The sequence below is a fragment of the Myotis nattereri genome (assembly GCF_964212035.1).
Source record: "Myotis nattereri genome assembly, chromosome: 19".
In the NCBI taxonomy this organism is placed as follows: domain Eukaryota; kingdom Metazoa; phylum Chordata; class Mammalia; order Chiroptera; family Vespertilionidae; genus Myotis; species Myotis nattereri.
The window spans coordinates 4,902,090-4,929,358 of record NC_138095.1 but is presented as its reverse complement, the minus strand read 5'-3'; the positions used below and the strand labels follow the sequence as shown (position 1 = coordinate 4,929,358).

Here is a 27,269-nt window from a genome sequence, read left to right as displayed (position 1 = left end):
TTTCTTGTGTAACTACACTCTGGCCCTTAAGGCTTCCCAAAAGAAGCATTCCAAAAAACATTTGAAAAGTGAAATCTTGGATAGATGGATAGCCTAGCTTCCCAAGGTGAAGAGATGACTGAGTCCTCTGAAGGAGATTCGCATGCTCCTGTTAGCCTGTTGAAATAATTTCATGCTTGATATCAACCTTCAGTGCATCAGATCTTGGGTAGATGGGCGGGTAGGTGGGTGGGTGGATGGATGGATGAATGAATCGATGCCTAGGCCTCTTCCCATTCTTAACTAAATCACGATCTTTGAAGCTGGGGTTCAGGTGGGTATATTTTTGGAAATTTATATCAGAGCTTTTCTGAAAGACGGAAAGTTGAGGACCATCGCTTTAACTTATATTCATATAATCCTTTAGGTATAGACTTGGCTTTTTTTTGTACATACTATGCTTTCAAGTAGGAGAACATACTTGCCTCTGAAAAGAGGCAGCTATATTCATCGCACAGAAACAGAAAGATGTTCTTATTTCCTTCAATCCAAAAGAATCTTTTTCTATTGAGCTGCTACTTCCAGTCATTTATACTTTTTCCTGCATACCATTTCTGACTCTCCACTTATTTCAGGTATCAGCCCGTCCCACTGGGATAAAAACTCCACGTAGGCAAGGACCATGTCTGTTTTGTTCATCACTGTGTCCCCAGCACAGTGGCTGGCTCATAGTAGGCACTAAAGAATGGATCAGCAAAAAATATGCAAGGCTACTAGGCCATGATTTAGAGCAGGCCTGAACCTGGCCTTGCCTTAATGATTTTGAAATACAGTGCTGTATATATAGCAACAAATATTTATTGAGTGGTGATTTAGAGCACTAAACAGTCAAATGACTAGACACAAATCCCAGCTCTGTCATTTACTAGTATTGATCTTAAGCTCATTACTTAACCTCTTCTGTTGCCTCATTTGTAAGAAAAGATAGTTCATCTGAAGGATCTCTGGAGTTCTTTCCGTCTCTGAAAATTCTGTCTGGTATTGTGCCAGGCATAAAAGACGCTTTCAACAGAAGCCTTCTTAAATAGTCATTTTAAGTTGTTTAAATGTATAGTTCTGCTAATTAGGCAACTTGCTAAATTTCAAGTGAATTCCTAAGTCTAGAGCCCCATGCCCAAGGACAAGAATAAACATAATAACTTCAAGTATTTTCCATAGGAATGGCATTCCCTTTATGAAACCAACTCCTTTTCTACTCTGGACGAAGGGAATATTTTCGTAGCTTTGAAATGGGCAACTTTTCCCAGGTGGTAGTGTTTTGTTGTGCTAAAAAAGAAAAGTTAGGAGAGGCCCTGGCCACGTAGCTCACTTGGTTAGAGCATGGTCCCAATATACCAAAGTTGTGGGTTCCATCCCGTCAGGGCACATACAAGACTCAGCCAATGAATGCACGAGTAAATGGATCAACGAGTCCGTGTTTCTTTCTCCCTGCCTCCCTTCCTCCCTCCCTCCCTCTCTCTCTCTCAAATCAATACACAAACAAAAAAAGTTAGGGAAGTGTGCAGAGAGAAAAATGAAAGGCTGTAGAATTTTTAACAGGTTTTTAAACCTTCACTTTTCACCCAGCACTTAGAACAAGAGAAACACGAACTGAGGAGACGATTGGAGAACCGAGAAGGAGAGTGGGAAGGGCGTGTGTCCGAGCTGGAGAGTGACGTGAAACAGCTTCAGGATGAGTTGGAGAGGCAGCAAGTTCACCTACGGGAGGCAGACCGGGAGAAAACACGGGCTGTCCAGGAATTATCGGAACAGAACCAAAGGTTGTTGGATCAGCTCAGCAGGGTGAGTCCCAAGTTAAGAACTGATGGTGTAACATTCTTCACTGAATTCGGAAGCTGAAGTAGAGCGTCTGTATCATGTCAGTCATGTATATAGTAAGCGTCATTCTCTCTTCTGTTGCATTTGGTGTTATATCAAGTTGAATATTTTTCACCTGTAAGGACTTAGCTGTGCCAAACTATGAATCAGGAGCCAAGACCTTTCCCGGCAGGGCCAGCTATTGAGGCTTTCACAATCACTTCACTTGGGGGTGTTCTCATTTTTGAAATGAAAGAGTTGTGTTTAATGATTTCTGACATTCCTTGTAGCTCCAAAAGTCTATGATTCCTTTAACTAGAGAAAGCCCATCACTGGTAAAATTATGTTAATGCGTTTAGTTCATTATCAAATGCCTCCGTCTTTAAACTGAAAAGCTTAGGGAAGATTTCTAGGGCAGATGATTTTTATTGATGTTGTCTTTGTGAATATAGATTCCTTCGTATTATTTAAATATGAAAGGAGGTATGTGTATCTGTATTTAAAATTTGTTCTCTTTATTTCCACACTAAGTAAAAATTTTTAAAAAAAATTCTTGTAGCATTTATAGGGTGGTGTCATGAAAGTACTAATTAACCAAGGTCAAACCTGTAAAATCATTGCAAAGAAAGGGTTTGAGGGCTGAATAGGTGGAAACCTAATTTAAATATAGAACATACCTTTTTAACAAATGCAGGAATGTTGTTAATGCCCTGGTCTCTAAATCCACCCACTTTTGAATTAAGAGCTGCATTTACTATTGTACCTAAGTCCTTCTTGTGTGTTGAAAAGAAAGCTGCTAACTCTTTAGTTACCAAAGGAAAAAAAGAACTTCTCTGATCTCATCCCTAAGCATTAATATTCTTTTAAAAGAATTTTTAAAGTTGATTTCAGAGAGGAAGGAGGGGAGAGAGAGAGAAACATCAGTGATGAGAGAGACTCATTGATTGGCTCCCTCCTGCACGCCCCCTACTGGGGATCGAGCCTGCAACCTGGGCATGTGCCCTTGACCAGAATTGAACCCGAGAACCTTCAATCCAGGCCAGCGTTCTATCCACTGAGCCAAACCGGCCAGGGCAGCACTAATATTCTCATGAGAGCGTGCCTTTGTCTGCATGGTTCGTTTTTGGTTCTTAGATCTTTGGGAAAGGCTTGGCTAGAACAGCATATGGTAAATTCTTGGTGTTTCCACTAATTCCATGACTAACACTTGTATGAGGTTATTTCACTAGTCAGTTGCTCCCAGTGGGTACGCTGAGACTATTAAAGCCTTCATTTCTCACAAGGAAGTGTGAAGTAACTGCTACTAATAGAGAAAGGAAGAGGAAGGGGAGGTAGAGAAGGAGAGAATGGAAGGAGGAGGGAGAATGAGAGTAGGGGAGGGAGAAGGAAGAAAGAAGGACAGGAGAGAAAGAAAGAGAAAGAGATGCATTCATAGCAGAATGTATCTGAAAGGTGGCCCTGGCTGGGTGGTTCAGTGGGTTGGGGTGTCCTCTCAGTGCACCAGGGTTGTGGGTTCCATCCCCAGTCAGGGCTTGTGTAGGAATCAACCAATAAATGCATAAATGGGTGGAGCAACAAATCGATGTTTCGCTCTCTAAATTTTAAAAAATTTAAAAAAACAGGATGTTATGAAAGGTGAGAATTCAAGCGCTAGATCTAAAGGTCTTAGCTGCAGGTGTCCTGTCCAGGAAATCCAGTCACCATTTGATTGGCTGGAAAGGAAGAGTTGGACAGGCCTTCAGGAGGTCATTTCCAGGGCCAGCTCACAAACAGCGTTTCTGACTCAGTTCTAAAACCATTTTCAGCAACTGGGAAGGAAATCTCCAGGCTTGTGAGATTGTAGACAGGTTTTTGAGTCTTCATTATTCATGAAAGATTAAACTAACCATATCGGCCTCGCCACATCGATTTGTTTGTTCAGGAACATTTATTTCATACTGATTCTGAGCAAGTATTTCTTATGGAGACTTAAGAAAGGAACCCAACAAGCCAGAACAATGAGAGGGGAAATTATTTCTTGAGGCTAAATTGACGTTCTGAAAGAACTCTAGGGAGCCAAGAGAGATGACGGGAGAAAGCAAACATTAGCATGACATAGGAAAGAGCCCAGAGCTGGGAATGTAGATGCTTTTCATTAGCAGGTGACCTTCTTTGTGCCTCACTTTCCTTGTCCTTAAAATGGGGGTAAAATTTGTGCTGCATCAAGTACTGCTGACGTGAAAATAAGATAAGGTGATTATGTTAAGTCGTATAAGAAGGTAAGGATTGGTGTCGGTGTGGATGGTTCTTTTATGAAAGCAGTGTCTTTATAGTTGAGGTTCCTTTGCCTAATTTCTCTGTAGAAATTCCCGATAAGCAGCTCCCAAAAGATCATAGGAGGATAACATTTCCACTCGATCTAGATTCTTCGTATCCTCTCTGGCCTTGAATGAAGGCCCTTGGTGAGTTTAGTGGCCCTTTTTCCCTTTCTCTTTTTAAGCAGGACAATTCCCTGGGGTTTCTTTCCATCAGCAGCCAGTTTAGAGTACATTACATTTTCATTTTATTAACTGGGTATTCAGGAACTTGAGGACTCGAGTGGTACTTTGAAGTGAATTCAGATTCTCCTAGGACGAGAAAACAGCCAGCAGAAGTAATAGAAGGCCATACTGTTCTTGCAGTGTACATAATGTGCTTTTATAAGCATGAAATGTATAATATCGAAAATGCAGTACAGTATTTCTGTGGTGCTTTTGTTCAAAGTATTTTAAAATGTATTTCCTTTGCTGCCATGTTTTCCAAGGCATTTGTTTGTTTGTTTTTTAAATATATTTTTTATTGATTTCAGAGAGGAAGGGAGAGGGGGAGAGAGAGAGAAACATCAGTGATGAGAGAGAATCATTGATCGGCTGCCTCTTGCACACCCCACACTGGGGATCAACCCCACAATCTGGGCATGTGCCCTGACCAGGAATTTAAGTGTGACCTCCTGGTTCTTAGGGCGAAGCTCAACTACTGATCCACGCTGGCTGGGCTGTTTTGTTTTTTAATAATAACTCTATTAAGATATAATTCACAAACCATAACATTTACTTTTTTAAAGTGTACAGGTCAGTGGTTTTTAGTATATTTACAGAGTTGTGCTACCATCTCCACTATCTAATTATAGGATATTTTACGCCCCCCCCCCAAAAAAAACACCTGTACCTATTAGCAGCCACTCCCCGATTCCTCCTAACCCTCTACCCCCTGCCCTGACAACCACTAATCTCTGTCTCTGTGGATTTGCCTATTCTGCACATTTCATGTAAGTGGAATCGTACATACTAGTATGTGACTCTTTGCGACTGGTTTCTTTTCCTTAGCATAATGTTTCCACGGTTCATCCACATTGGAGCAGGTATTAGTACTTTATTTGTATAGATGAAGAGAGTTCCGCCACGTGGATTTAACACATTTTGTTTATCCACTCATTATTTGATGAACATTTGGGCTGTTTCCACTTTTTGGCTACTATAAACGTTCATATACAGGTGTTTTCTGTGACTAAGGTTCTTTTCAGCTCTAAAATAGGGTGCTGTGAGCACGTGAATCCCATGAGCTTCTGGATCCTCATTACGATGAAGGAAGGGAAAGGTATTGTTCTGACTTTATAGCTGGGAAAGCCTTAGGGACAGAAAGAAAGATACGTGACTTGATTAAGGATCTTCCTTTTTAAGCTGATTGGGCCTCAGTTTCTGATTTCTGAGGCAGCAATTAAGATCATAGGCAATGGAGCCAGACAGCCCTGGGACCAAACACAGACTCTGCTATTTACTAGCTGGGCGAACACGGAAGTTTTTTTCACCTTAGTTTCCTTCTCCATGTAGTAGAACAGTTATATTATTTCTGGTGCGTGATAGTGATGTGAGGACTAAGTGAGAGAATGTAGATTACAGCTCCAGTCACAATATCTAGCATATCTCAAGTGCTCGATAAGTGTGGTAGCTGTCATTATAATCATCATGCCCTCGTCGTGTCAGTGGGACTTCTGCATTTGAGGAAACATGGATTCTCTCACTTGAGAGTGTCCCCAGCACATGCCAGTGTGTGAAAATGTTTTGTTTAGTAGGTCAGTCCCTATGCAAAAATATTTGTGTGAAATTGAGTCGGGTTTACTCTATGGCACCCTGTATTCCCTGGACGCTGGTGCATATGCCCTGGGTACGCCTGTATCGCCTGTTTATTTGCTTATTTGGACAAAACGCCCTCTAAATTCTCTTCTGGCTTCTAAGATCATGAGTCTTGTTTTGTGAAACTCAGGCTGATGTATTTGGAGAAAGTGGAATTCGCTTCCTAAGTTAGAAAGCAATGCCACGATGGCATTGACAGTGGAGTTTCATAGGACATGGTAGACATTTATCATCCAGACTATGTCAGGAGTGGAAAGAATACAGCGGGCCTTGCTTTCACAAAGGGCTCCTGGCTATCCTTGTTGTCTAAGGAGAGTCTCCCTTGAAAAGCTTGAGATGGCGGATTGGTGGGAAGCCTTCTGACACACAATACAGTATTTTTCATGGGCATTACAGCAAAAACCTCCAGAGCCCCAGACGACTCTTCTCAGCAGCAGCAGCAAAGACACCAGGGTTCTGATCCGTATTAAAGAGTCTTGAAGTGGTTATTCACTTATTTCTCCTGCTACAGCGTGTACCACAGTGTAGACACCGTGGAACGTTCTTGCATTCTCTGTGTGTGCGCTGACAAGCCACAGCAGTGATTTGAACAATGTAGAAACAGTCTTGTTCATTATAAGAAGAATATCAGCAATCGCAGGCTTCTTATTTGGCCTTTTCAGGCTTTAGAGGCAGTTGAAATAAGATATTATTTTCAAAATGAATCTCAGTGGTGTTAGAAACGCCAGTCAGAGTTAAAAGAAAGCATTTTCATGGTACGAATAAAACCCCGCTCGCACATTCTTGCAAACACTAAGGTCAGACTTGAGCACCTGGTGACCAAAGAATGGGAAAAGCAATTGCTTTCTTCTTACAAAAAATGGGGTTTAAAATCGCTTAGGGACTTCTAAGGTTTTTCTTCCCCCAAATACATAGCTCTAGAGTTTGTAAAAACTGGCCAGAAAATGTTCTTACACTTTTCCCTGCAATTTTAGGCGTGATCTGTCAGTCACACCTTTTTTCCCATCTCCTTCCCTCCTCATCCTACCAACAGCATGTGTGTGGTCCTAGCCCATTTTCTTCACTAGGAGTTAGGGCTTCAGGCCCCTGCAGGCTTGAATGTATACAATCTTAGTGATTCTTTGGTTATTATGTATTAGACTAGGGGCCCGGTGTATGAAATTCATGCACTGAGGGGGGTGGGTGTCCCTCAGCCCAGCCTGCCCTCTCTCACATAGTGGGAGCCCTCAGGGGATGCCCTAGTGACGGCTTAGGCCCGCTCCCTGCTCCTCTTGGAGAGCGGGCCTAAGCTGCAGTCTGGCCTCCCTTTGTGGGAGGTGACCAGGCTGATCAGGGGAAGGCACCAGCCCCATCACCCCGCTGCTGCAGCCACTGCCAGTCACCGCAGCCAGCAAGGTGTTTTCATCAACACGGACTCCAGTCCCTTCACCATGAAAAAATGACAACTTTCTTTAGGCATTTTCAAGATGTGTCTTTCATATAATAATAATTTCTTTATTATCTTTTTTTATCTTCACCTGAGGATATGTTTCCATTGATTTTTAGAGAATGTGGAAGAGAAAGGGAAAGACAGAGAGAAACATCAAAGTGAGACCTGGGCCCTTAGATACTAAATATTTTTAGTTTGTTTTTGGAGTCTTTTAGTAAACAGAAGTGTGTACTTTTTTATATATATATATTTTTTTATTGATTTCAGAGAAGAAGGGAGAGGGAGAGAGAGAAACATCAATGATGAGAATCATTGATCAGCTGCCTCCAGCATGCCCCCTACTGGGGATCGAGCCCACAAAAATGTAAGACTTGTCTTTTGCATTTAGATCTTTAACCTACCTAGAATGCATTTTTAGTATTACATGACATAGGAATCCAGTTACATTTTCTACGTGAATTATTGTCTCAGCACTGTTTATTCCCCCATGGGTTTCTAACGCTGCTGGATTTCTTAATGGAAAAGAAAAATCTTAATGTTTACTCTTGACTAAGAGCCAAGATAACTTAAAATGAAAACTTTAGAAGGTTGTAGAAAACTGTATTAGTTTGCTAGGACTGACATAACAAAGTACCACAAACTGAGTGGCTTAAAGAACAGAAAGTTCTCATCTCACAGTTCTGAGGCTAGAGGTCCAAAATCAAAGTGTCATAGGGTTGGTTTCTGAGGGCCATGAGGCCGGATCTGTTCCAGGCCTCTCTTCTTGGCTGGTCGATGTCTGTCTCCTCCCTGTGTCTCTTTCCTCTTTGTATATTTCTCTGTTATCAAATTTCCTCTCCTTGTAAGAACACCAGTCATATTGCATCAGGGCCCAGCCTGCTGGCCTCTTTCTGACCTGATTACCTCTGCAAAGACTCTGCATCTCCTGATAAGTCACATTCGGAGGCAGTGGGGTTTGAACTTCAACATATGAATTCCAGCCCATAATAAGAACCATTTTTAGGTGTGTGTTTTTCAACAGGTCCAGCTCTTGGATCTTAGGAAGTGCTGTCTATGAGAGGTGTTCACAGTGGTGCCAAAGGCACATGTGCCGACAACCAGTTGACTAAGGGTTGCCATGACCAATGGGGGAAGGTTTATAACCCTTAATTTTATTCTTTGAAAAAGTCCTAGATCTACCTCTCCCATCACTCTCCCTTCATGACTAACTGGCATTCTGTTCTTTTGAGTAAAAGAGTAAAACCTTTATTATTTTTTAGATCTTCTTTAATTGAACATTCAGCAAACATTTATTGAGCAAGGCATTGGGGATACAGTGGGTAGCACAAGGCCTTTGTTGTGTGAAACCAGTAGGAAGGGAGAGCGATAGAAATGACTGAACAACTAAACAGATCCGCGAGAAGGGGGGTGTGATGGCAGATGACCAGAAAGAAGGGAGTGACCTTAGGAGGGGTCCGTAGGGAAGCTCTGCTGAGGAAATGCATTGGAGGTGAGACCTGTGGGGTCCTGGAGAAGCTGGGAACAGGGTTCTTTGATGGGTTCCGTTAAACTGTAAACTCTTTGAGAACAGGGACCACGTCGAGCTTGTTTATGGTTAGAGACAGGTATCGAGCAGAGTGGGCGTTCAATAGACGATTGTTGGTTGGCCTGACTGGAGTGGCTCAGTTGGTTGAGCATCGTCCTGTGCACAGAAAGGTTACTGGTTCGATTCCCGGTCAAGGCACAAGTCAGGGGGCATACTGAAGGCAACCAATCAGTTGATGTTTCTTACTCTCTCTAAGCATGTCCTCAGGTGAGGATTAAAACAGAACAGGATTGTTGGTGGTTATTTTTGTTAAAGTGACTATCTAAGGTGCACGACATTAAAGAAATATTTAGAACTACTCTAACTTTCTGAAGAACACACTGTCCCTCCACGCACTCTGCAGAAGAACACTTGACTCTTTCAAACTCACTCGTATGCCGCGTGGGTGTTGTTCGAGAACCGGTGGTCAGAGGGGGACTGTGGACATAAGTGCTGTGACAGGCAAGCTGCAGGTAATGGGAACTCAGTTGCCCAGAGAGCTAACATTGTCTTCATGGATGCTCCTGGGATTGCATAAACACCCAGTCTTCCATGAATTGAGAAGAATGACTACAGAATGGGCAGAGCTTTTGTGTCTTGACTTAAAGCCTGCCAGTACCTGCATTGTGCCGTATTTCTCCAGTGGCCGGTAGGTTAACCAGTTAGTGCTGATGGAGATAGAAATGAACATTTTGCTCTGCCCCCCCATGATCTTGCCTCATGGGAGGGTTGGCCATGATTTGGGTTTGGGTGTCATTATGGCCCCCCCTCCCCCCCCCCCCACTTACAGGGCGCATAAACAAAGAACTCCCTGTCTCCAACTACCTGTCATCTTAGCTGTTCTTAGAACCCCAAATGGTCTGTAGTGTGCACATGTAGGCAGACATTCCCCTTCGGAAAGCTCATAATGACTGCTTTTGGACAGAGCCTCCTGGAGGATGTGCAGTTGGTCCGTGCATTCACCTTAAAATCATTATTTCCCCCCTGATTACTTGTTCCAGTGCTGTGCTGTATTCTTTCAGCTTTTATTTCCCAGTGCCCTCCCTCTTAGTCATTTCCCCTTCACTGCAGCTCTACCTGTGTCTGTAACAAACCTTTCTCGAGTCCTCACATCCAGAAGTGTGGTCATGTGTCCAGTCACTATGACTTTGGATAATTATTATTTAATTATGCCCAAGAGAGGAGCTATAGTTGGGGCAATATTTTTAAAAGGGGCCAATTCAAAGGCTGTGTGAAGCCCCAAAAAAGGTTATAGAATCACAGATGGAGAAGGGGATGAAAAGAATTCAGCAGGAAGTTCAGCTTAGGTCCAAGGCCAAGGGAAATCAAAGCTTGCCTTTTAAACTAGAAGGACTTCAGCCAAGAGGTACCTGGAGGACTGGTCTGAAGGTTGGTGATGAAGAGGTTGAAATAAGGGAACAAAGATTCCCTTGTAGTTCAGGTGAAGCCTGACAGCTTGAAAGCTACGTCTATGAAAGCTTGGCGCCCAGTGGTGTGTTCTTTTGTGAAGCTTGGTTTATCTAGCTGGGATCGGGGTGGCTTCTTCAGGGAAGAAACCTTACTGAATGTCCCTTACTACATATTCAGGAATTCTAATTTTGCCTCTGCTTTTAAGTTCCTACTCATAGATTTTTTAATTAAAAAAACAAACGCCCTGCCCTAACCGGTTTGGCTCAGTGGATAGAGCGTCGGCCTGCGGACTGAAAGGTCTCAGGTTCAATTCCGGTCAAGGGCATGTACCTGGGTTGTGGGCACATCCCCAGTAGGAGGTGTGCAGGAGGCAGCTGATCGATGTTTCTCTCTCATTGATGTTTCTAACTCTCTATCCCTCTCCTTTCCTCTCTGTAAAAAATCAATAAAATATATTTTAAAAAGCAAACAAACAAACAAAAATACAGGGAAAATCCCCATGATCCTCTGTCAGAGAAAAAACTAAAGACGGTACACCAAGGTTACAGGTTCTATTCCCCATGAGGGCACACACAAGAATCAACCAATGAATGCATAAATACGTGGAACGACAAATCTCTCTCCCTTCCTCTCTTTCTCTAAATCAATTTTAAAAAATAATTCTGTTATATTGAGGTGAAATTTTGAGTTAAATTTCCCATCCAAGCTCTCAGTACCTGAGGCTCTGTACTGGTACCTTTTGTTAGGTGACTGAAACTATAGTCAGATGAGTGCCTACCCCCCTGTGACTTCTGCCCTCTGTGGTCCCCCTTCTCTTTCTCCGCAACCCCTCCCCGCCCCCCAACTCTCAGCTCCTAGAAGAGTTGTTGTCGGTGGGGTGAAGTGTGTAGAAGGAAGTTGATGCAAATAGGTGTTTTTGTTTCCTGCCTGTTTGGAGCTGTATTCCTTGGTTTTGCCTCTAATGTCTTATCCACACACAAAGAATATAATGTGCATACTAGCTGGAGCTAATCTTCCCTGAAAAAACTAATTTTCCTCTGAAGTGTAAGCTGGCTCTTGTTCTTTAAACAGTTCCTGTGGGATTAGCAGTTCTGCACCCAGTAACTTCTTGATACACACACACACACACACCCGGTTCCCAGGTTTCTCTCTCAGGGCTGCCGGCTTAAACTGTGGCCATTAGCGTCACAGTCTCTGCCTCTGGTGGGTGACACAGCCATTTTTGTTTCTAGGACACTTTCCTGTGAACAGCAGCTGCTCATCAAAAGTAGTTTTGGTTGCTGAATTGGGTTTTGGTGGGTTTTTTTTTTTTTTTTCCTTTTAGGGTGGGGACTATTGTTTTCTTCTGAAAGTCTGCTTCATTGCAGGCGTTGCGTTGCCGAAAAAAGACATGGCGGTTATTAGTCAGACTGTCCTTGAAAGAAGTTGGGAAAACAAGGTTATTTCCCAACCGAACAAGAATAATTTGAATTTCCCGAGGATGCTCCTGTGTGAGACCTCCTCTCGCCTCTTACCACTCTGTGACGAAGTCGCGGTAATTACTCTTCATCTGACCGAGAAGGAAACTGCAGATCAGAAGCTGAGTAAGGTTGCCCGGAGGCCTTGCTCGGTTACAGGTTAACCACCGGTTTGGAGATTGGTTTTTGTACATTTCCAAGGTGGGGCGTCAGTCAGAAACAAAAAGCTCCTCAGCGCATCTCCATCCGTGGGCGTATTTTTTAGGTGGTAGTTGGCTGCATGTTGTCTGGGTGCCCCAAACCTCAGAGTCACCGTGAATCCAGAAGTGGGGGTCCCCGTTTAGCAGTTTCTGTTTGTTGTCTCAAGGTGTCGAGAGGGTCCCTTGAGCTGGAACAGAAAAGGGGCTTTGCCTGCGGGAGCTCTCCTGGGTGAAGACAGCCCGGCCAGCGTTGCCAGATTGGTGTTGTTGCTAATTAGCAGGTTAAACACACCAGGGGGCAATTGCTTATTCTTTCCGCAGATGGGTGTTTTTATTGGTAGATTCGTGTCTTGATTATTTGAGCCTGTTCTTAATTATTTACCCGGAGAGAACCATGCCTGGTTCAAGAGTCTTCAGGTTGGTTGTGTTAGTGACAGCTGTACCTAGTTCTGATTAGCTTTTTCTTTTCTTTTTTTCTTTTTTGTTAATCCTCACTGGAGGATATTTTTCCACTGATTTTTAGAGAGCGTGGAAGGGAGGGGGAGAGACAGTGAGAGAGAGAAACATTGATGTGAGAGAGAGATAAATTGGTTGATCTCCTGCACACGCCCCAACCAGGGCTGGGGAACCGAGGTGTGTGCCCTTGACTGGAATCAAACTTGGATCCTTCAATCCACCGGCCAACGCTCTATCCACTGAGCAAAACCGGCTAGGGCCTGATTATCTGTTTCAAAAGAAGAGCACCACCCTGACCGGTTTGGCTCAGTGGATAAAGCATTGGCTTGCGGACTGAAGGGTCCCAGGTTCGATTCCGGTCAAGGGCATGTACCTTGGTTGCCAGCACATCCCCAGTCGGGGGCGTGGAGGAGGCAGCTGATCAATGTTTCTCTCTCATCAATGTTTCTAACTATCTCTCTCCCTTCCTCTCTGTAAAAAATCAATAAAAATATATTAAAAAAAAAAAAAAAGCCGAGGCCGGTTTGGCTCAGTGGATGGAGCGTCGGCCTGCGGACTGAGGGGTCCCGGGTTCGATTCCGGTCGGGGGCATGTGCCTGGGTTGCGGGCACTTCCCCATTGGGGGATGTGCAGGAGGCAGCTGATCGATGTTTCTCTCTCATCGATGTTTCTGATTCTCTGTCCCTCTCTCTTCCTCTCTGTGGAAAATCAATAAAATATATTTAAAAAAAAAAAAAAAAAAAAAAAGAAGAGAGCCTAAGGTTCTAGCATTAAATCTAAATTCAAGTGGCAACCCAAGATTCATCAAAGCCAAAGATTTTGATGAATAACTGTGGAAGTAGATCTTATTAATGCTGCTAGCTTTGACTTAATATAATGGCAGCCAGACTTTTTTTTTTTTACATTGAAATTTGAGTTCCTTCAGTCCCTGTAGACAGCTTAGGGCTGTGGTTCTCAACCGTGGCTGCACATTAGAATCACCTGGGGATCTTTTAAAATCCTGATTTCTGGGCCTCATCCTCCGGAAATTCTGTTTCTTTGTTATGGGGTGGAGCCACATTAGTAACAAACAGAATTTCTGGAGGATGAGGCCCAGAAATCAGGATTTTAAAAGATCCCCAGGTGATTCTAATGTGCAGCCAAGGTTGAGAACCACTGGCTTAGTGTCTCGTATTGGAGGAGTGAAAACAGTTAAATGAGCTGCCCCTGTCTGGTGTGAGGTGGGGCCTCCAAATTTTGTACCTGCCAAGTGGGTTGCGGGTGATAGAAAGATTGGAATTTACTGGCAAGAAAAAAAATTGGCAGCAAGCTATGCATACGCTTGTTACCCAGGCAGGTTAACCCGGAGTTCCGGTTGCTACATCTTGTTGCCTTGGAAAGAAAATATCTGTATTCAGTAAGTAAACATAATCAGCAGAAAAACAGGTAATGTTTTGCCTCTGAGCGCATCTTCATTGGAATCCAGGAAATAATCCACCGCTATCCTGTAATTTTCAGGCCTGAAAAAGAATGTCTAGTCCATTGGGAGCAGAGGTTAATAAAACGTTTGCTTTTCAGAGATTCTTCAGGTTTGATTGTGTTTTCTTTTAAGTTGTAACACTTTGAAGAACCATTACCAAAATAGAGAACATGGCTCTCTTGGGACGGGCGCCACATTTCACAGCTGAACGCCTGCTGGGGCCTCAGCCTGTGCTGTCTTTAGGGACCTGGGCCTACAGCCTCTCTCGCCTCCCTGTGAACCAAGGAGCATTACGCTGTTGGGAGCTGAGTTGTGCAAAAGCTGGTGGTATTTGTAACGGCATCCCTGGGTGAATACAGTTTGTTTCAGTACTTTAAGATCAGAGGTAAATCCACAAATGCTCACGACTGAGTGAAGCTGCCACTGCTATCCTCATCCTCCAACTTCAGATGGTTTTGAGAAGGCCTCATTGTTCCTGTTGTGTTTATTAGTTGTATACGTTCAAATGTATGAAATATTTAATAAAATACCACGTTTATCTGTATCTATGTAGTGAAGCTCCTCGTAAAAAGGGTTGTGCTGTCGGAAAACAACAACAATCCATGTGTGGAAAATGGGTGGTTTAGATCAGTGGTTCTCGAACTATGTTCTGAGGAGCCCTAGGGCTCCCGAGGTGCCTCAGGACTATTACAGGGAAGAGCTGAAAGGGACAGTGAGCTGGTGGGTGTCCATTCAAGGAGGTCCCCCATCAAGCCCCGCTGGGCCGGGGGGCACGGCCTCAGGTCCCCTGCCCGGGCCCGGCGCCTCGCAGCCTCAGGTCCCCGCTGATTGCTCATTACGGCTCCTTACGGGAACCCCGCCTCTGCTGTGGGCGCAACCATCTTGTGTCACGGGAACCCTGCCTCCACTGTGGGTCCAGGAATCTTGTGACTGCATGATGGAGTGAGGGTCAATTTGCATATTGCCTCTTTATTATATAGGATACATACTATTCTGTCCCAAGTAAAGAAGCAGTGGTTTTTTTGAACTCAGGTATACCTCTGTTAATCACAGATTTGGGTAAATTTCTCTGAAGCTGTAACTTGATCGAGAATCCCTCAAATTTTTTTTGAAAGTGGATATGTTTTTAGATTGCCTTGGGGTGAGATATATCCATGCATGGTTACATTAGATAGGATAAAACTGTTATATCAGACTAGAGGCCCAGTGCATGAAATTCATGCACTCAGGGGTAGAGCAGTCCCTCAGCTTGGCCTGCACCCTCTCGTAGTCCGGGAACCCTTGGGGGATGTCCGACTGCCACGGAGGTGGGAAAGGCTCCCGCTGCCACCGCTGTGCTTGCCAGCCATGAGCCCAGCTTCTGGGTGAGCAGTGCTTGCCCTGTGGGAGCACACAGACCACCAGGGGGCAGCTCCTGTGTTGAGTATCTGCCCCCTGGTGGCCAGTGTGTGTCATAGTTCCACTGTTTGGTCGATTTGCATATTAGCCTTTTATTATATAGGCTAAACCCTAAGATCTCAATGGCTTTACATAATAGAAGTTTATTTCTCATTCCCATAAAGTTATGTTTTAATGGAAAGAGTTGGCCTGGGAACACTGAAGACCTCACCACCACCCTGTCACTCACTTCCATGCTCTGTCACTCATGGACCTTTACTAAACCCTCACTCTGGGTCTCAGTTTGTGTCAGTAAAACAAGGGGATCTGGAATCTATGGTTCTCACTCTCTGAATGTTCACGTGATTATATGTGATGGCTACTAAGAAGAAAATCCTTCAGGGGCTGTTCTCATGCTGTGTGGTACATGGTGAGCCTGGTCACTTATAATGTTGCCTTTATGTGCAGAGCATTTTCATTTGCAGCTGGGATCAGGGCTTCTCTCACCAAAATCCAGTGCCTCTCTCTATGTAATGAGGAATAGAGAAAGACTGAGATGATTGGTGCTACGACAACATTTATTTTCCATCTCAGTAGTGACACAGAAGGGACTTTCCCTGAACCTGAGCGATGATGTGGGCAGTGAGGAGGTGTTTACCTGTTTTTCCTGTTTAAGATTAGGCAGCATAGTACTCAGGTTTTATGAGGCTGCCATTCCCAACTCTCCACAGATGAGTCAGATCTTCCGCATTGCCCTAGCGTTACTCGTTGCATTCAGTGCTGCATGACTGTCCTTTGCAGAACTGGAAGAATTCCCCCTACACGCACCTCTCGTCATCAGTCGCTAGGTTACAGCGTTTTACATTGTCCCAGTCTGGTGATGTTGCTATGGATACCAGTTATTCCTCCTCCTATGACACTGTTCTGGTCAGGCTCAGAGTGCAGACAAGACGTAACTGTGAGGTCAGCTGTTTAGAATATGGCTTTCCCTCTACCTTAATGATAAGATCTAAGTAATAGCTATCAATTCCGTGTTTTCTAATATAGAAATTAAGGAAACAAGGCATAGCTGAATCCTGGGCGCACCACGCCTTCACTTGGACCTGTATTCCATTATTATTCTACAGAAGTAAAGCTAACAGATTTGAACTTGGAATGAGAGAGGTGCTGTGTTGTGTCCAGCGCATGCTCCAACAGAACAGCATCCTGCCTCCTACAGGGAGGGCTCTCCATGGGAGATGGCCATTATTTTTTGACATGTCCCTCAAAGGTTAGGGACATTGAGAATGTTCTTGGTCAAAATTTGTCAAACTCGATTGATCTCAGTGATAAACCCTGTTTAAATTTTATTGCCACTTAATATCACACGTGGTTATGTTTGTCTTCCTGCGAGGTTTTAGACAATGTGAAGGCGGGGACTGTGTCTCTAACTGGTTTTCGCCCCCATCTGTGCATAGAATAGCAACACACACACACACACACACACACACACACACACAGCACACACACCACAGCAGGGAACCAGAAAACGTGTGTTGATTTGTTTTGGAGACTGAAAGAATAGGCCATTACTAACTGGACTTTAGATTTCTAGCATGTTGTAAAATGGCGCGAAACCCCTTCATAATACAGTCATTGAAGATTGCGCTTAACCCGTGTTATTAAGCTGGCATCTCGTCTGACTCTTTGATCTCACAGTTGAAGAAACAACAGAGGCCCTAAGAGGATGTGACTCATCTAAGGTCACCGAGCAAGTAAAGCTGTGGTTTCTACAAACGTGTTATAAAAAGTCTAAAAAAAACCCAAAAACCAAACAACAGTTTAAAACATTTGCAGTAGAAATAATTCTGTGTGCTTAAACAATCGTGTTTGGTTTTATGCAGTCTGTTTACTTAGAAATGGGGCAGGCAGACATACGATTAACTTTAATAGGAGCTCTAAGAAGACCATACCAATTTTTATTTCCAGTCAACTCAAAGCCTTGCAGTCCACTTAACATTTGACTTATCCCTGAAAATCCAGGTTGAAATTGAACATAGCATAGGATCCAGGGCAGCCTTTCAAAATTAACATCCTGTTTAAAAATGGGCCAAATTTGGCCCTAGCTGGTTTGGCTCAGTGGGTAGAGCATCGGCCTGAGGACCAAAGGGTCCTGGGTTCAATTCTGGTCAGGGGCATGTATCTTGGTTGCAGGCTCCTCCTCTGTCCGGGCCCTGGTCAGGGCTCATGCAGGAGGCAACCAACCAATGTGTTTCTCTCACGTCGATGTTTCTCCGTCTTTCCCTCTCTCTCTCTCGCTCTTCCTAAAAATCAATGGAAAAATATCCTCCGATGAAGATTAACAAAAAAAACCCCAAAAAACAAACACACACACACAAAGAAAACAGGCCAAATTTGAATTAAAAAGTCATCCCTTGCATGTGATGGCACTCCCCTAAAGGGAAAGGAGTTTATTTACCAGATGGAATTCTTCTCTTTGGGAGCCACAAAGTGAATGAGAACATGTCTTCTGAAACACGGACTGCCAAAGGCCAAGGGTGTCCGTTATGGACTTTGTCAGCAGGGAAGACCAGACAAATCCCATGAGATTCCGCAAAGTAATAAGGCACAAGCGTCAAACGATGACACATCCTTCCAGGGGAAGCCCCCTCCTCCCTGGACCAAAGAATCAGAGAGTCTGCCCCCCCCCCCTTCTCTTCTCACTGCCACAGCCACGGCCACAGCCCTTGTTGAAGCTCTCTGAACTTTAGGCAGTAATTCCCCCCACATCTCTCTCTGCTTTTCGGCTCTGCCCCTCCACTTGTCCCATTGTCAGATTACCTTCCTTCATGGGAGTTCTGAACAGCTCGTTGCCTTCAGGGGGCTCCCGTTAGCCGACCAAATTAAGTTGCGACCCCTTGGCCTGGCATTCAAACCGGGTACCACCTGGACCCAGTGCACATTTCCTACCTTCCCACCTGTGACCTGTGCGTCAGGCACATTAGCGCGTTTCCCGAGGATGCCCAGTGCTCTCCCGGCTCACGTAGTCCCCTCTCCTTGCCACCTGCTGGAATCTTCCCCGGCCCCAAGGCCAAGCTCAGTTGCCACTTCCTTTATGAGGTCTTTGCTATTCTTTCCCCTCCATTTTTCATCTCCCCTCCCACGGACCACAAAGAGCACTTTCGTACCTTTCTTTTGTCCAAAGAATAGATGCTAAGTTTTAGAACAGCATTCACAAGTAAGCATGTCAGACCTGTGGTTCAAGTGTATAGCAAATTTGACTGTTTACTAAAAGGTTTGACCTTGAGAATCAGTATTTTACTTCCTTTACACTCCATTTTTAGGGAATATTTATCTTTCATTAACTTTTGAGATATAATTGACATATAACATCATAGAAGTTTTAGGTATACAACATAATGATTTTGTATTTGTATATATTGTGAAATGATCACCAAATGCACACGCATTTTTGCTGGGTTCCTTCACCATTGCTTATATCGGTGGCTCCCAGTATCTCAGTATGAGAACCCTCACCCTTTAAAGATGTAATCCAATTACCGTCTACAATATTTTTGAGCACCCTGATTGAGGTATAATTTTCACTTTATAAAATGCACCCATTTTAAGTACAGTTATTTTTAACAAATATAGATTATTGTGCAACCATCACCGTAATCTAGTTTTAAAACATGTTCATAGTGCTCTCCTGCCCCCCCAAAAAGTTCCCTTTTGCACTCAGTCCTCACTCTTACCCCCTCCCTCAGCCCCAGGAAAACCAGTCAGCTTTCTCTCTGTATTGAGGTACCTTTCTGGGTATTCGGGGTGCGTAGGTGGAATCACACACTACAGTTTTTGTTTCTCTTTCCCCAGCACAGTGTTTGTGAGGTCCGCTCAGGCCGTGGAACACATCAGTAGTTCCTTCTTACTGCTGAACAGTGTTTCGTTGTGTGGACATACCCATTTCATTTCTCCATTCACCCGCTAATGGGCATTGGGATTGCTTCTAGTTTTGCCTACTAGGGACACTGCTGCTATGAACAGGAAGTTGATGTAGGTACCTTCCTTTCTGGGGACGTGTGTTTCATTTGAGCAGATACCTGGGAGCAGACTTGCTGTACGCTATTTCTCTGTGCAACTTTTAAAGAAACTGCCAAACTGGTTTTCGGAGAAGCTGCTACCATTTTATATTCCCATCAACAAACGTATGAGGCTCCAGTTTTTTTTTGTTGTTGTTGTTTTAAATATATTTTATTGATTTTTTACAGAGAGGAAGGGAGAGAGATAGTCAGAAACATTGATGAGAGAGAAACATCGATCAGCCGCCTCCTGCACATCCCCCACTGGGGATGTGCCGGCAACCCAGGTACATGCCCTTGACCGGAATCGAACCTGGGACCTTTCAGTCCGCAGGCCGACGCTCTATCCACTGAGCCAAACTGGTTTTGGCGAGGCTCCAGTTTCTCCACAAAAGGGCTTCCTGCTTGATATTAAAGAAAGGACTATAGATGCTCACGATAACAGATGTCACTTTAGTATCTGCAGATTAATAAAAAGTATACAAGTGCTGTAACCGGTTTGGCTCAGTGGATAGAGTGTTGGCCTACAGACTCGAGGGTCCCAGGTTCGATTCCGGTCAAGGGCATGTACCTTGGTTGTAGGCACATCCCCAGTAGGGAGTGTGCAGGAGGCAGCTGGTCGATGTTTCTCTCTCATCGATGTTTCTAACTCTTTATCCCTCTCCCTTCCTCTCTGTAAAAAATCAATAAAATATATATTTTTTAAAAAGTATACAAGTGACACATGATTAGGGACTTGGTAATAATTTTAAAAGGGTTTCTACAGGCATACCTCCGAGATATTGCAGGCCCGGTTCCAGACCACCACAATAAAGCTGGTTGTAATCCCTTTGCTGGTGGAGGGTCTTGCCTTCAATTTGTAAAAAAGAAAAAAAGAGGTCTGTAAAGAGCAAAAACGAGGTATGTCTGTATTCTGTAATCACAACAGCACTTGGTGACATGATGTCACTGCACAGGAAATGCTCCGGATGCACTCTCAAGCAATCCAGCCCTGAATGGTTTGGCTCAGTGGATAGAGCATCGGCCTGCAGACTGAAGAGTCCCAGGTTCGATTCCAGTTAAGGGCATGTACCTTGGTTGTTGGCACATCCCTAGTGGGGAGTGTGCAGGAGGCAGCTGATTGATGTTTCTCTCTCATCGATGTTTCTAACTCTCTATTTCTCTCCCTTCCTCTCTGTAAAAAATCAATAAAATATATATTTTTTAAAAAGCAATCCAGCGTCCCCAAGGGTCTGTAGTTGTGACCTACTTGTTTAGAAATAAATATAAACTACCTTATGTCTTTTTGTGAGTCATCTGCCAAATAGGGACCTACCTCATGAAGTTGTTTGAAAGACATGTCAAGCATTTGGCCCATAATAGGTGCTCCCTTAGTGACACCTGCTAGTCCTAGGAGTCAGCTGGGTTAATAGAAGGAGCAGAGGCTTGGAGCCGCACAGGTGAGGATTCTGGCTCATTTGAAGCAGGTAAATTACTAGCGGTCTCTCCTCTACACAGCCTACCTTGGAATTGAGACTGCGTGGATTCTTGTAAACACCGGTCTTCATACCTAATTCTTGCTAACTTCAAATTTCTGTTTGCGTCTACCCATTTTCTCTAGTTTCATCTTTGTTGGATAGGAGCCTTCTTCTCCCCCTCCCTCCTAGTTTATCCAAGTCACTTCAAAAATGTTCTTCCTGCGTTCTCAACAGGTAGCTCATCCCTGTTGCCCATTGGGGTCCACCTGGGCAGCTTTTGCGCTGAATACAAATGCCTCGGGCCCACCCCCAGAGATTCTGATTTAACTGCTTTCGGGATGTGACCCGGGGGTTGAGGTTTTTAAAAGCAGGTGATGATAACGTGCATCCAAGGATGGGAATTACTATTCTAGTGTGAACCCAGGATTGGGTGGCAGCTGTTCCCGCCTAATGTAGCATCAGCAGCCAACGTTACAAGAACAGGCAGACCCCGTTCAATTGCGCCTCACGGATGTTGTGTTTTTTCCCAAACGGAAGGCACAAACCTCCACCAGCGAAAAGCTTACAACTCGCTGTTCTGCAGGGGTCTGAACCCGAACCCGCAGTATCGAGGCACGCCTGTATCTTGATTCCTTTGTCAGTAAAGGGATTGAGCGAAATGGAGCCTCTGGGATACCCTGTTATGTGAAGGCAAACCCCTATTCTGTAAAACTACCCCGAGCCCACCGCGGTGAATGAAGTGTAACTCCAAACTCTCAGAGCGTTGCTTGGTTCTTGTCCAGTTTTTCTGTAACAATTAACGTGACACCAAGCCCCTGGGGGAGCCGCTCAGGTAAGACTTTCTTCCACCCAAGTATCCAGTCAGTGTCTGAAAGGAGGGTGTGTGGACTGAACGCAGGAACCTGGCTGGAGGGAGTCAGGGCCGTTTCATCGTCCTCGTCCTTCCAGGAGGCCATGTGCATCGTGAAATGGACGCAGGTTTGGGCACTGGGTGAATCGGGTTTATTTTGGCCGTGTTGATTACTAGCTGTGTTGGTTGAGCTTCCGAGAGTTTGCAATTGCACATTGTCTTCTCATCAGGAAAAAAAACTGATTATTAAAAACAAAAACAGAATCATATACCTTTGTAGGTTTGCTTGGATTTTAGACTATATATAAAGCCCTTAGCATGTGTCCTGGCTTGGCAAATAGCCTTATTGATATGACTAGCCGTGCTGTGTCTCACTAATTGGACGTGAAAGCCGGGGACAACGAAGCCGGAGACTGCATTAGACTCATTTGTCTCTCTGGTGCCCTGTGCTCAGGTTATAAAATTCGATGTATAGAAAATAGAAAACTTGATATCTTTTTTTAAAAAATCGGACTTGTTGATCTCCTCGGTAAATAATTAACAGAGATGTGGCAAGTGAATGTTGCTACACATTTTAATGTCAGTATTCCTTCATTTTTGTTTAATGAGATTCATGGTCAAAGTCATGCAATGTCATACAACCCAGGGACAAAAATAGCAGTACATAGTATTCAGCAAGAAATGCTTCAGTAGTTTCAACAAGTTTGATATAAGCAAGAAAATAGGTATGAGGGACAGCTGTAAACAATTACCAGGCAAGGAAGGAGAGAGAGGTCAGAACGGGTATGAAGGATACAAAATCAGAACATTGAAATTTAATTCCTTTTTTCCCCCCTAGCTCTGTCCGTAAAGGGCCAAGAAGCAATGAAATACTGGTAGTCATGAGCACCCCTAGTGCCAGATTTTACTTTCTAAATAGCGTCCCACTAAAAGGAACCAGGCTTCCTGGAGAAATGAATAATTCCAAGCCTGGGGTAGGACACCCTCTTGCGCTACAAGCAAGAAAGCTTCCAAAATCCAGTGGCATAACTATACGTTATTGAACACAGACTAGTGGAGTTGGGTCAGAAGGACACAGACGTCCATTTGAAGGGACTCCGACTGGCTAACGTTGGGACAATCGGAGCCTCAGGGAGAAAAATGGCTGCAATCGATTTATATTCACGAACATGTGAAGATCCATGAGTGTGTATTGACACTCAGAAGAGAGAATGCCCAATTGTCAGCATTAGCAATTACTCCAATATCAGCTCCTTACTCTAAGTATTGGTAAAATTAAAAAATTGAGCATTTTCCCAGGAGCAACTGTGTGTTGTGTTTTTTTTAAGGTCTAGGTGATAGGGAAATGCTGTTCTTTACATGAAAGCAGTTTTAAGGAAAAAAGAAAAGGGGCAAAAACAATAGAAGGTAAGTGCAAAGCACCTGTCACAGGGAGCTGTCCTAATAACGGAGTTCAGGAGGTTCGCCTGTGGGAGGAAGGACCGGCCACTGTGCGGCCTCCCAGCACGTGTCGAGTGGGGGCGCGAAGGAGGGTCCTGCTGCGTTGTCACGGGGCTTTAGCTTGCTAGTCAGCTTTTTTCTTTCTTCGCTGTCTCTGAGGGTGTGATTATTGGTATGGGGTCTCCGTGCGATGGCTTGACAGAGATTTGGGAGTTGTTTTCCCCATGTCCAGCTGAGTTGGAATTTGTGTTAAACTGTGGTGGAGCCCTGGCCGGTGTTGGGCTCAGTGGTGAGAGCGTCGGCCTGCGCACTGAAGGGTCTTGTGTTCGAATCCTGGTCCAGGGTACATGCCTGGGTTGTGGGTTTGATCCCCAGTAGGGGGTGTGCAGGAGGCAGCCGATCGATGTGTCTCATCCAAGGCTTCTTTCTCTCCCGCTCTTTCTCTCAAAAATCAATAAAAACATATATATTTTTTTAAATCAATGGAAAAAATATCTTCAGGTGAGGATTAACAAAAAATAAAAACTGTGGTGGAAATTCCGTGAGGAAATGGGGATTATATAGAGAATATGAGTTATTGACTGTTTTGGTGCTTGAGATGAGAAGAGAATGAGAATGATGGGGTAATCGCAAATCCCTTAGCAGGGAAGTTGAGCCTCCTCCTCCTCCCCTTGTGGTACCTCTCCACCTGGAAATTGCCTGGGAATAACACTTCCGTGCTTTATAGTTTGATCTGTTATGTTATCTGATCTGAGACCCAGAGCTGTATTGTTTGCTGCAGATAAGGAAACTGCGACCCAGAGAGGCTGGGGTTTGCCCAGTGCTGATCGGCTAGGTCCTTCCAAACGGCCCTGTTGTCCCTGTCTGTCTTCTGTCATGGATGTTTTCCTCAGACTTCTTTCAGAGCTTAAAGAATTCCATTTGCACTCCCCAGGTGTTGTTGAAAATATGGCTTTTCTTGTGGAAAAATATATGCTCCAGATTTTTCTTTTTTTAAAATCCTTGCGCAAGGACCTATTTTTTTTAAGTGACTTTAGAGAGCAGAGGAGGGGGGGAGAGAGGAACATTGATGGGTTGCCTCCTGTACACACCTGGACCAGAAATCGAACCCACAACCTAGGTATGTGCCCTGACCGGGAATGGGACCCGAAATCTTTTGGTGTTCGGGGCAGCGATCCAACCAACCGAACCACCCGGCCTGGGCTGTGCCCCGGAAAGTTCTCTCGCACATAGTGTAGTGAGCGTCCAAAATAGATTTGGTCCCCATAGGACCAGTTTAGCTATTTTAATCCAGGACAGAGGCTAACATCATTAACGCCGTTATTCCCAATTAACGCATCTGTTTACTCTCAGCTTGCAATTGTGGTACAAGATAAGCTAACAAGAAGATTCGGAATCAGAAGCACTAAAATGTTGATTGTCATGTACCTAAATGGTGTTTTAAGACAGCGTCTTAATAGAGGCAGTGGTGGGTATTAATCTCTCTCCTCCTTACCTTACCCCTGGACTGTCGAAGACTCGGGGTTCACCGAGGACAAGGCTGGCTGTGGAATGGCTTGTCTCTCCGGTAGCGTCTCATCCTGGGGTCATGACCATCGGTGCATCCGGGGCCTGGAATGGAATGCAGCTCCGTGGTTTCCTGGGGCTACCGGCCTTATGAGGAAAGCCAGTCTGGCAGTCCCTCCAAGCCTCATTTCACTGGAGTTTTCATTAATAAGAAAACATCTCAAGTTCTGTTTTGCTCTCTGCCTTTCAGACTTTTCTGCTTCACTGGCTTTACCACCATTTCAAAGGCCCATTTGTCAGTCACCTATCGGAGAACTGATCCCTCCCAAAAGAGATGAGTATTGAAAATTAAAAAATGTGTTACTGCCCTGGCCGGTGTGGCTCAGTTGGTTGGGCATGTCCCATACACCAAATGGTCAGGTTGTAGGCTCAGTCCCCAGTAAGGGGCACGCAGAAGGCAGCTGCTCGATGTTCCACTCTCACGTCGATATTTCTCTCTTTCTCTCCCTCTCCCTTCCTATCTTTCTCTAAAAATCAATTTTAAAAATCTTAAAAAGAAAGAAAACATTACTTTGAAAAAGGCAGCAATGATATAGTGGTAGCTAGAAACCTAGCTATTCAGGCAGTCTGCAGATTCCATAGTTACAGGTAATCGAGGAGTCAGGGGAAAGCAGCAGCTGATGTAAGAAAACAGGGCCCTCAGAGGTGGTCGTGATCCAAGAAGCCAGTGGGGAGGCTCTAGCAGAGTGTGCTGAACACAGGTAGGCCCTGATTCGGAAGTGTGGGGCCTTAGAACCTGGCTGTTAGTGCTGTGGTCAGAGGCCTTAAGTCATGAAGGGGAGGCATGTTAATTAAGATCAAAACAAGTGCCCAGCCAGCGTGGGCTCAGCAGGTGAGCATCACCCTATGAACCAGGAGGTCACAGTTCCATTCCCAGTCAGGGCACATGCCTGGGTTGCGGACTTGATCCCAGTGTGGGGCAAACAGGAGGCAGCTGATCCATGATTCTCTCTCATCACTGATGTTTCTCTCTCTCTCCCTCTCCTTTCCTCTCTGAAATCAATAAAAATATTTTTTTTAAAAAAAGATCATGACAGGGAGGACTGTGGAGCCCCAAGGGCAGCTATAATTTCACCGGAAGGTTAGCCCCGTTTCCCCTCAGTCGGGAGGACAGAGACCCCTCGGCTTCATCCTCTAGAACACCGTCTCTGACGTTGCCATTGCTATAGCTGCTCGTGTTCTTTTTTATTTCTGACTTGGTTGCCATCAGTGGAACCCTGGAGTGAAATGTTGGTCTATGTAGAATTTTTCCGGAGTGTTGACAGCAGCTTTCCCTCAAAGCGGGCCATTATAGCATCAGTCCCAAGGATTGTGTATCAGAATAAAGACTCCAGGGCCAAGGGAGTCCAGGAGACATGTAATATTATGTCTCTCTCTCTCGGAGAGTTGCAGCGTATATTCATATACTAAAGGGTTTTGTAAGTCTTCTAGGAAAGAAGCCTACTGGACCCAATGTCTCCCAGACTTTTTAACTCCAGAATTTTGTTTTTTGTTCTACTAACTTTCTTTTGAACCAGTATTTCTCTCTTAACTTGGGAAATGGAACATACCCTTGGAATTAATAACTATATGCCAGGTGGACTGAGCTTGAGACAAGTAGAGAAGATTTAGATGATCGGTAATGTAGCCCCAGGATTTAGAGAGAATTTCAACATCTCCTAAGGGAATAGCTCAGGGGCTAGTAATGATGAGATGGGTGTATTTTGGAAAGTGGGACAGGCCTGCATCACTTGGACCTAACAGGACGAGGAGGGTACCTCAGGTTCGTATTAAGCTCTCAGATTTACAGAACTGACATTTCCACCATCGGGACCCTGTGAGGTAAAAGAGGCAGATGCTGTCTTCATTTAACAAAAGAGAAACCGCAGGTTAAATGGCTTTTCCCAAAGTCACATGACATGGCTAATTATGTAGTAAAATGAGTATATCTAGAACTCTGGGCTTAGTCTGCAAGTCCAGGGTTTATGCCCACATCACCAGAGTGGTTGCTCACGTCTGTGCTAATGAGCGCTTCTCCTATAGAAGTGTACACCTTCTCTGCTTCGCTTTCTTCTTTTCCCGGGATGAGTGCCTCTAGTTCAGTGGTTCTCAACCTTCTGGCCCTTTAAATACAGTTCCTCATGATGTGACCCAACCATAACATTATTTCCGCTGCTACTTCATAACTGTCATGTTGTCATGTAAATATCTGATATGCAGGATGGTCTTAGGCGACCCCTGTGAAAGGGTGGTTCGACCGCCAAAGGGGTCGCAACCCACAGGTTGAGAACCGCTGCTCTAGTTGCCTTTCTACCCCTGAATTCTTTGTAGCCTTTGCTACTTCCCACAGCATCAGAGTGATGAGCAGTCTAGATATCACAAATACCTAGTTTGTCATCCTGCTTCGCAGAGGATCACAAACTTTAGACCTGGACAAATTTCAAATTCCTCGTATAGAACGTGATTCCAAATATGAATGTAGAACCTACTGTGTGTCGCCTTTTTTGGTTTCGTTTCCATAAATTCGGCAGACGTTTACTGAGAACCGACCACCAGCTTACCGGCCAGGCATCACGTTAC

At 44.5% G+C, this 27,269-nt stretch overlaps 1 protein-coding gene across 3 annotated transcripts in view; it reads left to right on the top strand.

Moving 5' to 3' along the window:
* Nucleotides 1–27,269, top strand: part of BICDL1 (BICD family like cargo adaptor 1) — a gene marked incomplete at its 5' end in the record, with an annotated part of 82,905 nt that overhangs the window by 5,985 nt on the left and 49,651 nt on the right. For all 3 annotated transcript variants that reach the window (XR_013997211.1, XM_081113353.1, XM_081113352.1), the window contains one exon: nt 1,606–1,821. Coding sequence is in view for 2 of the 3 variants with exons in the window: in XM_081113353.1 (XP_080969479.1) it covers nt 1,606–1,821 (216 nt within the window). The remainder of the gene's footprint in view (nt 1–1,605; nt 1,822–27,269) is intronic.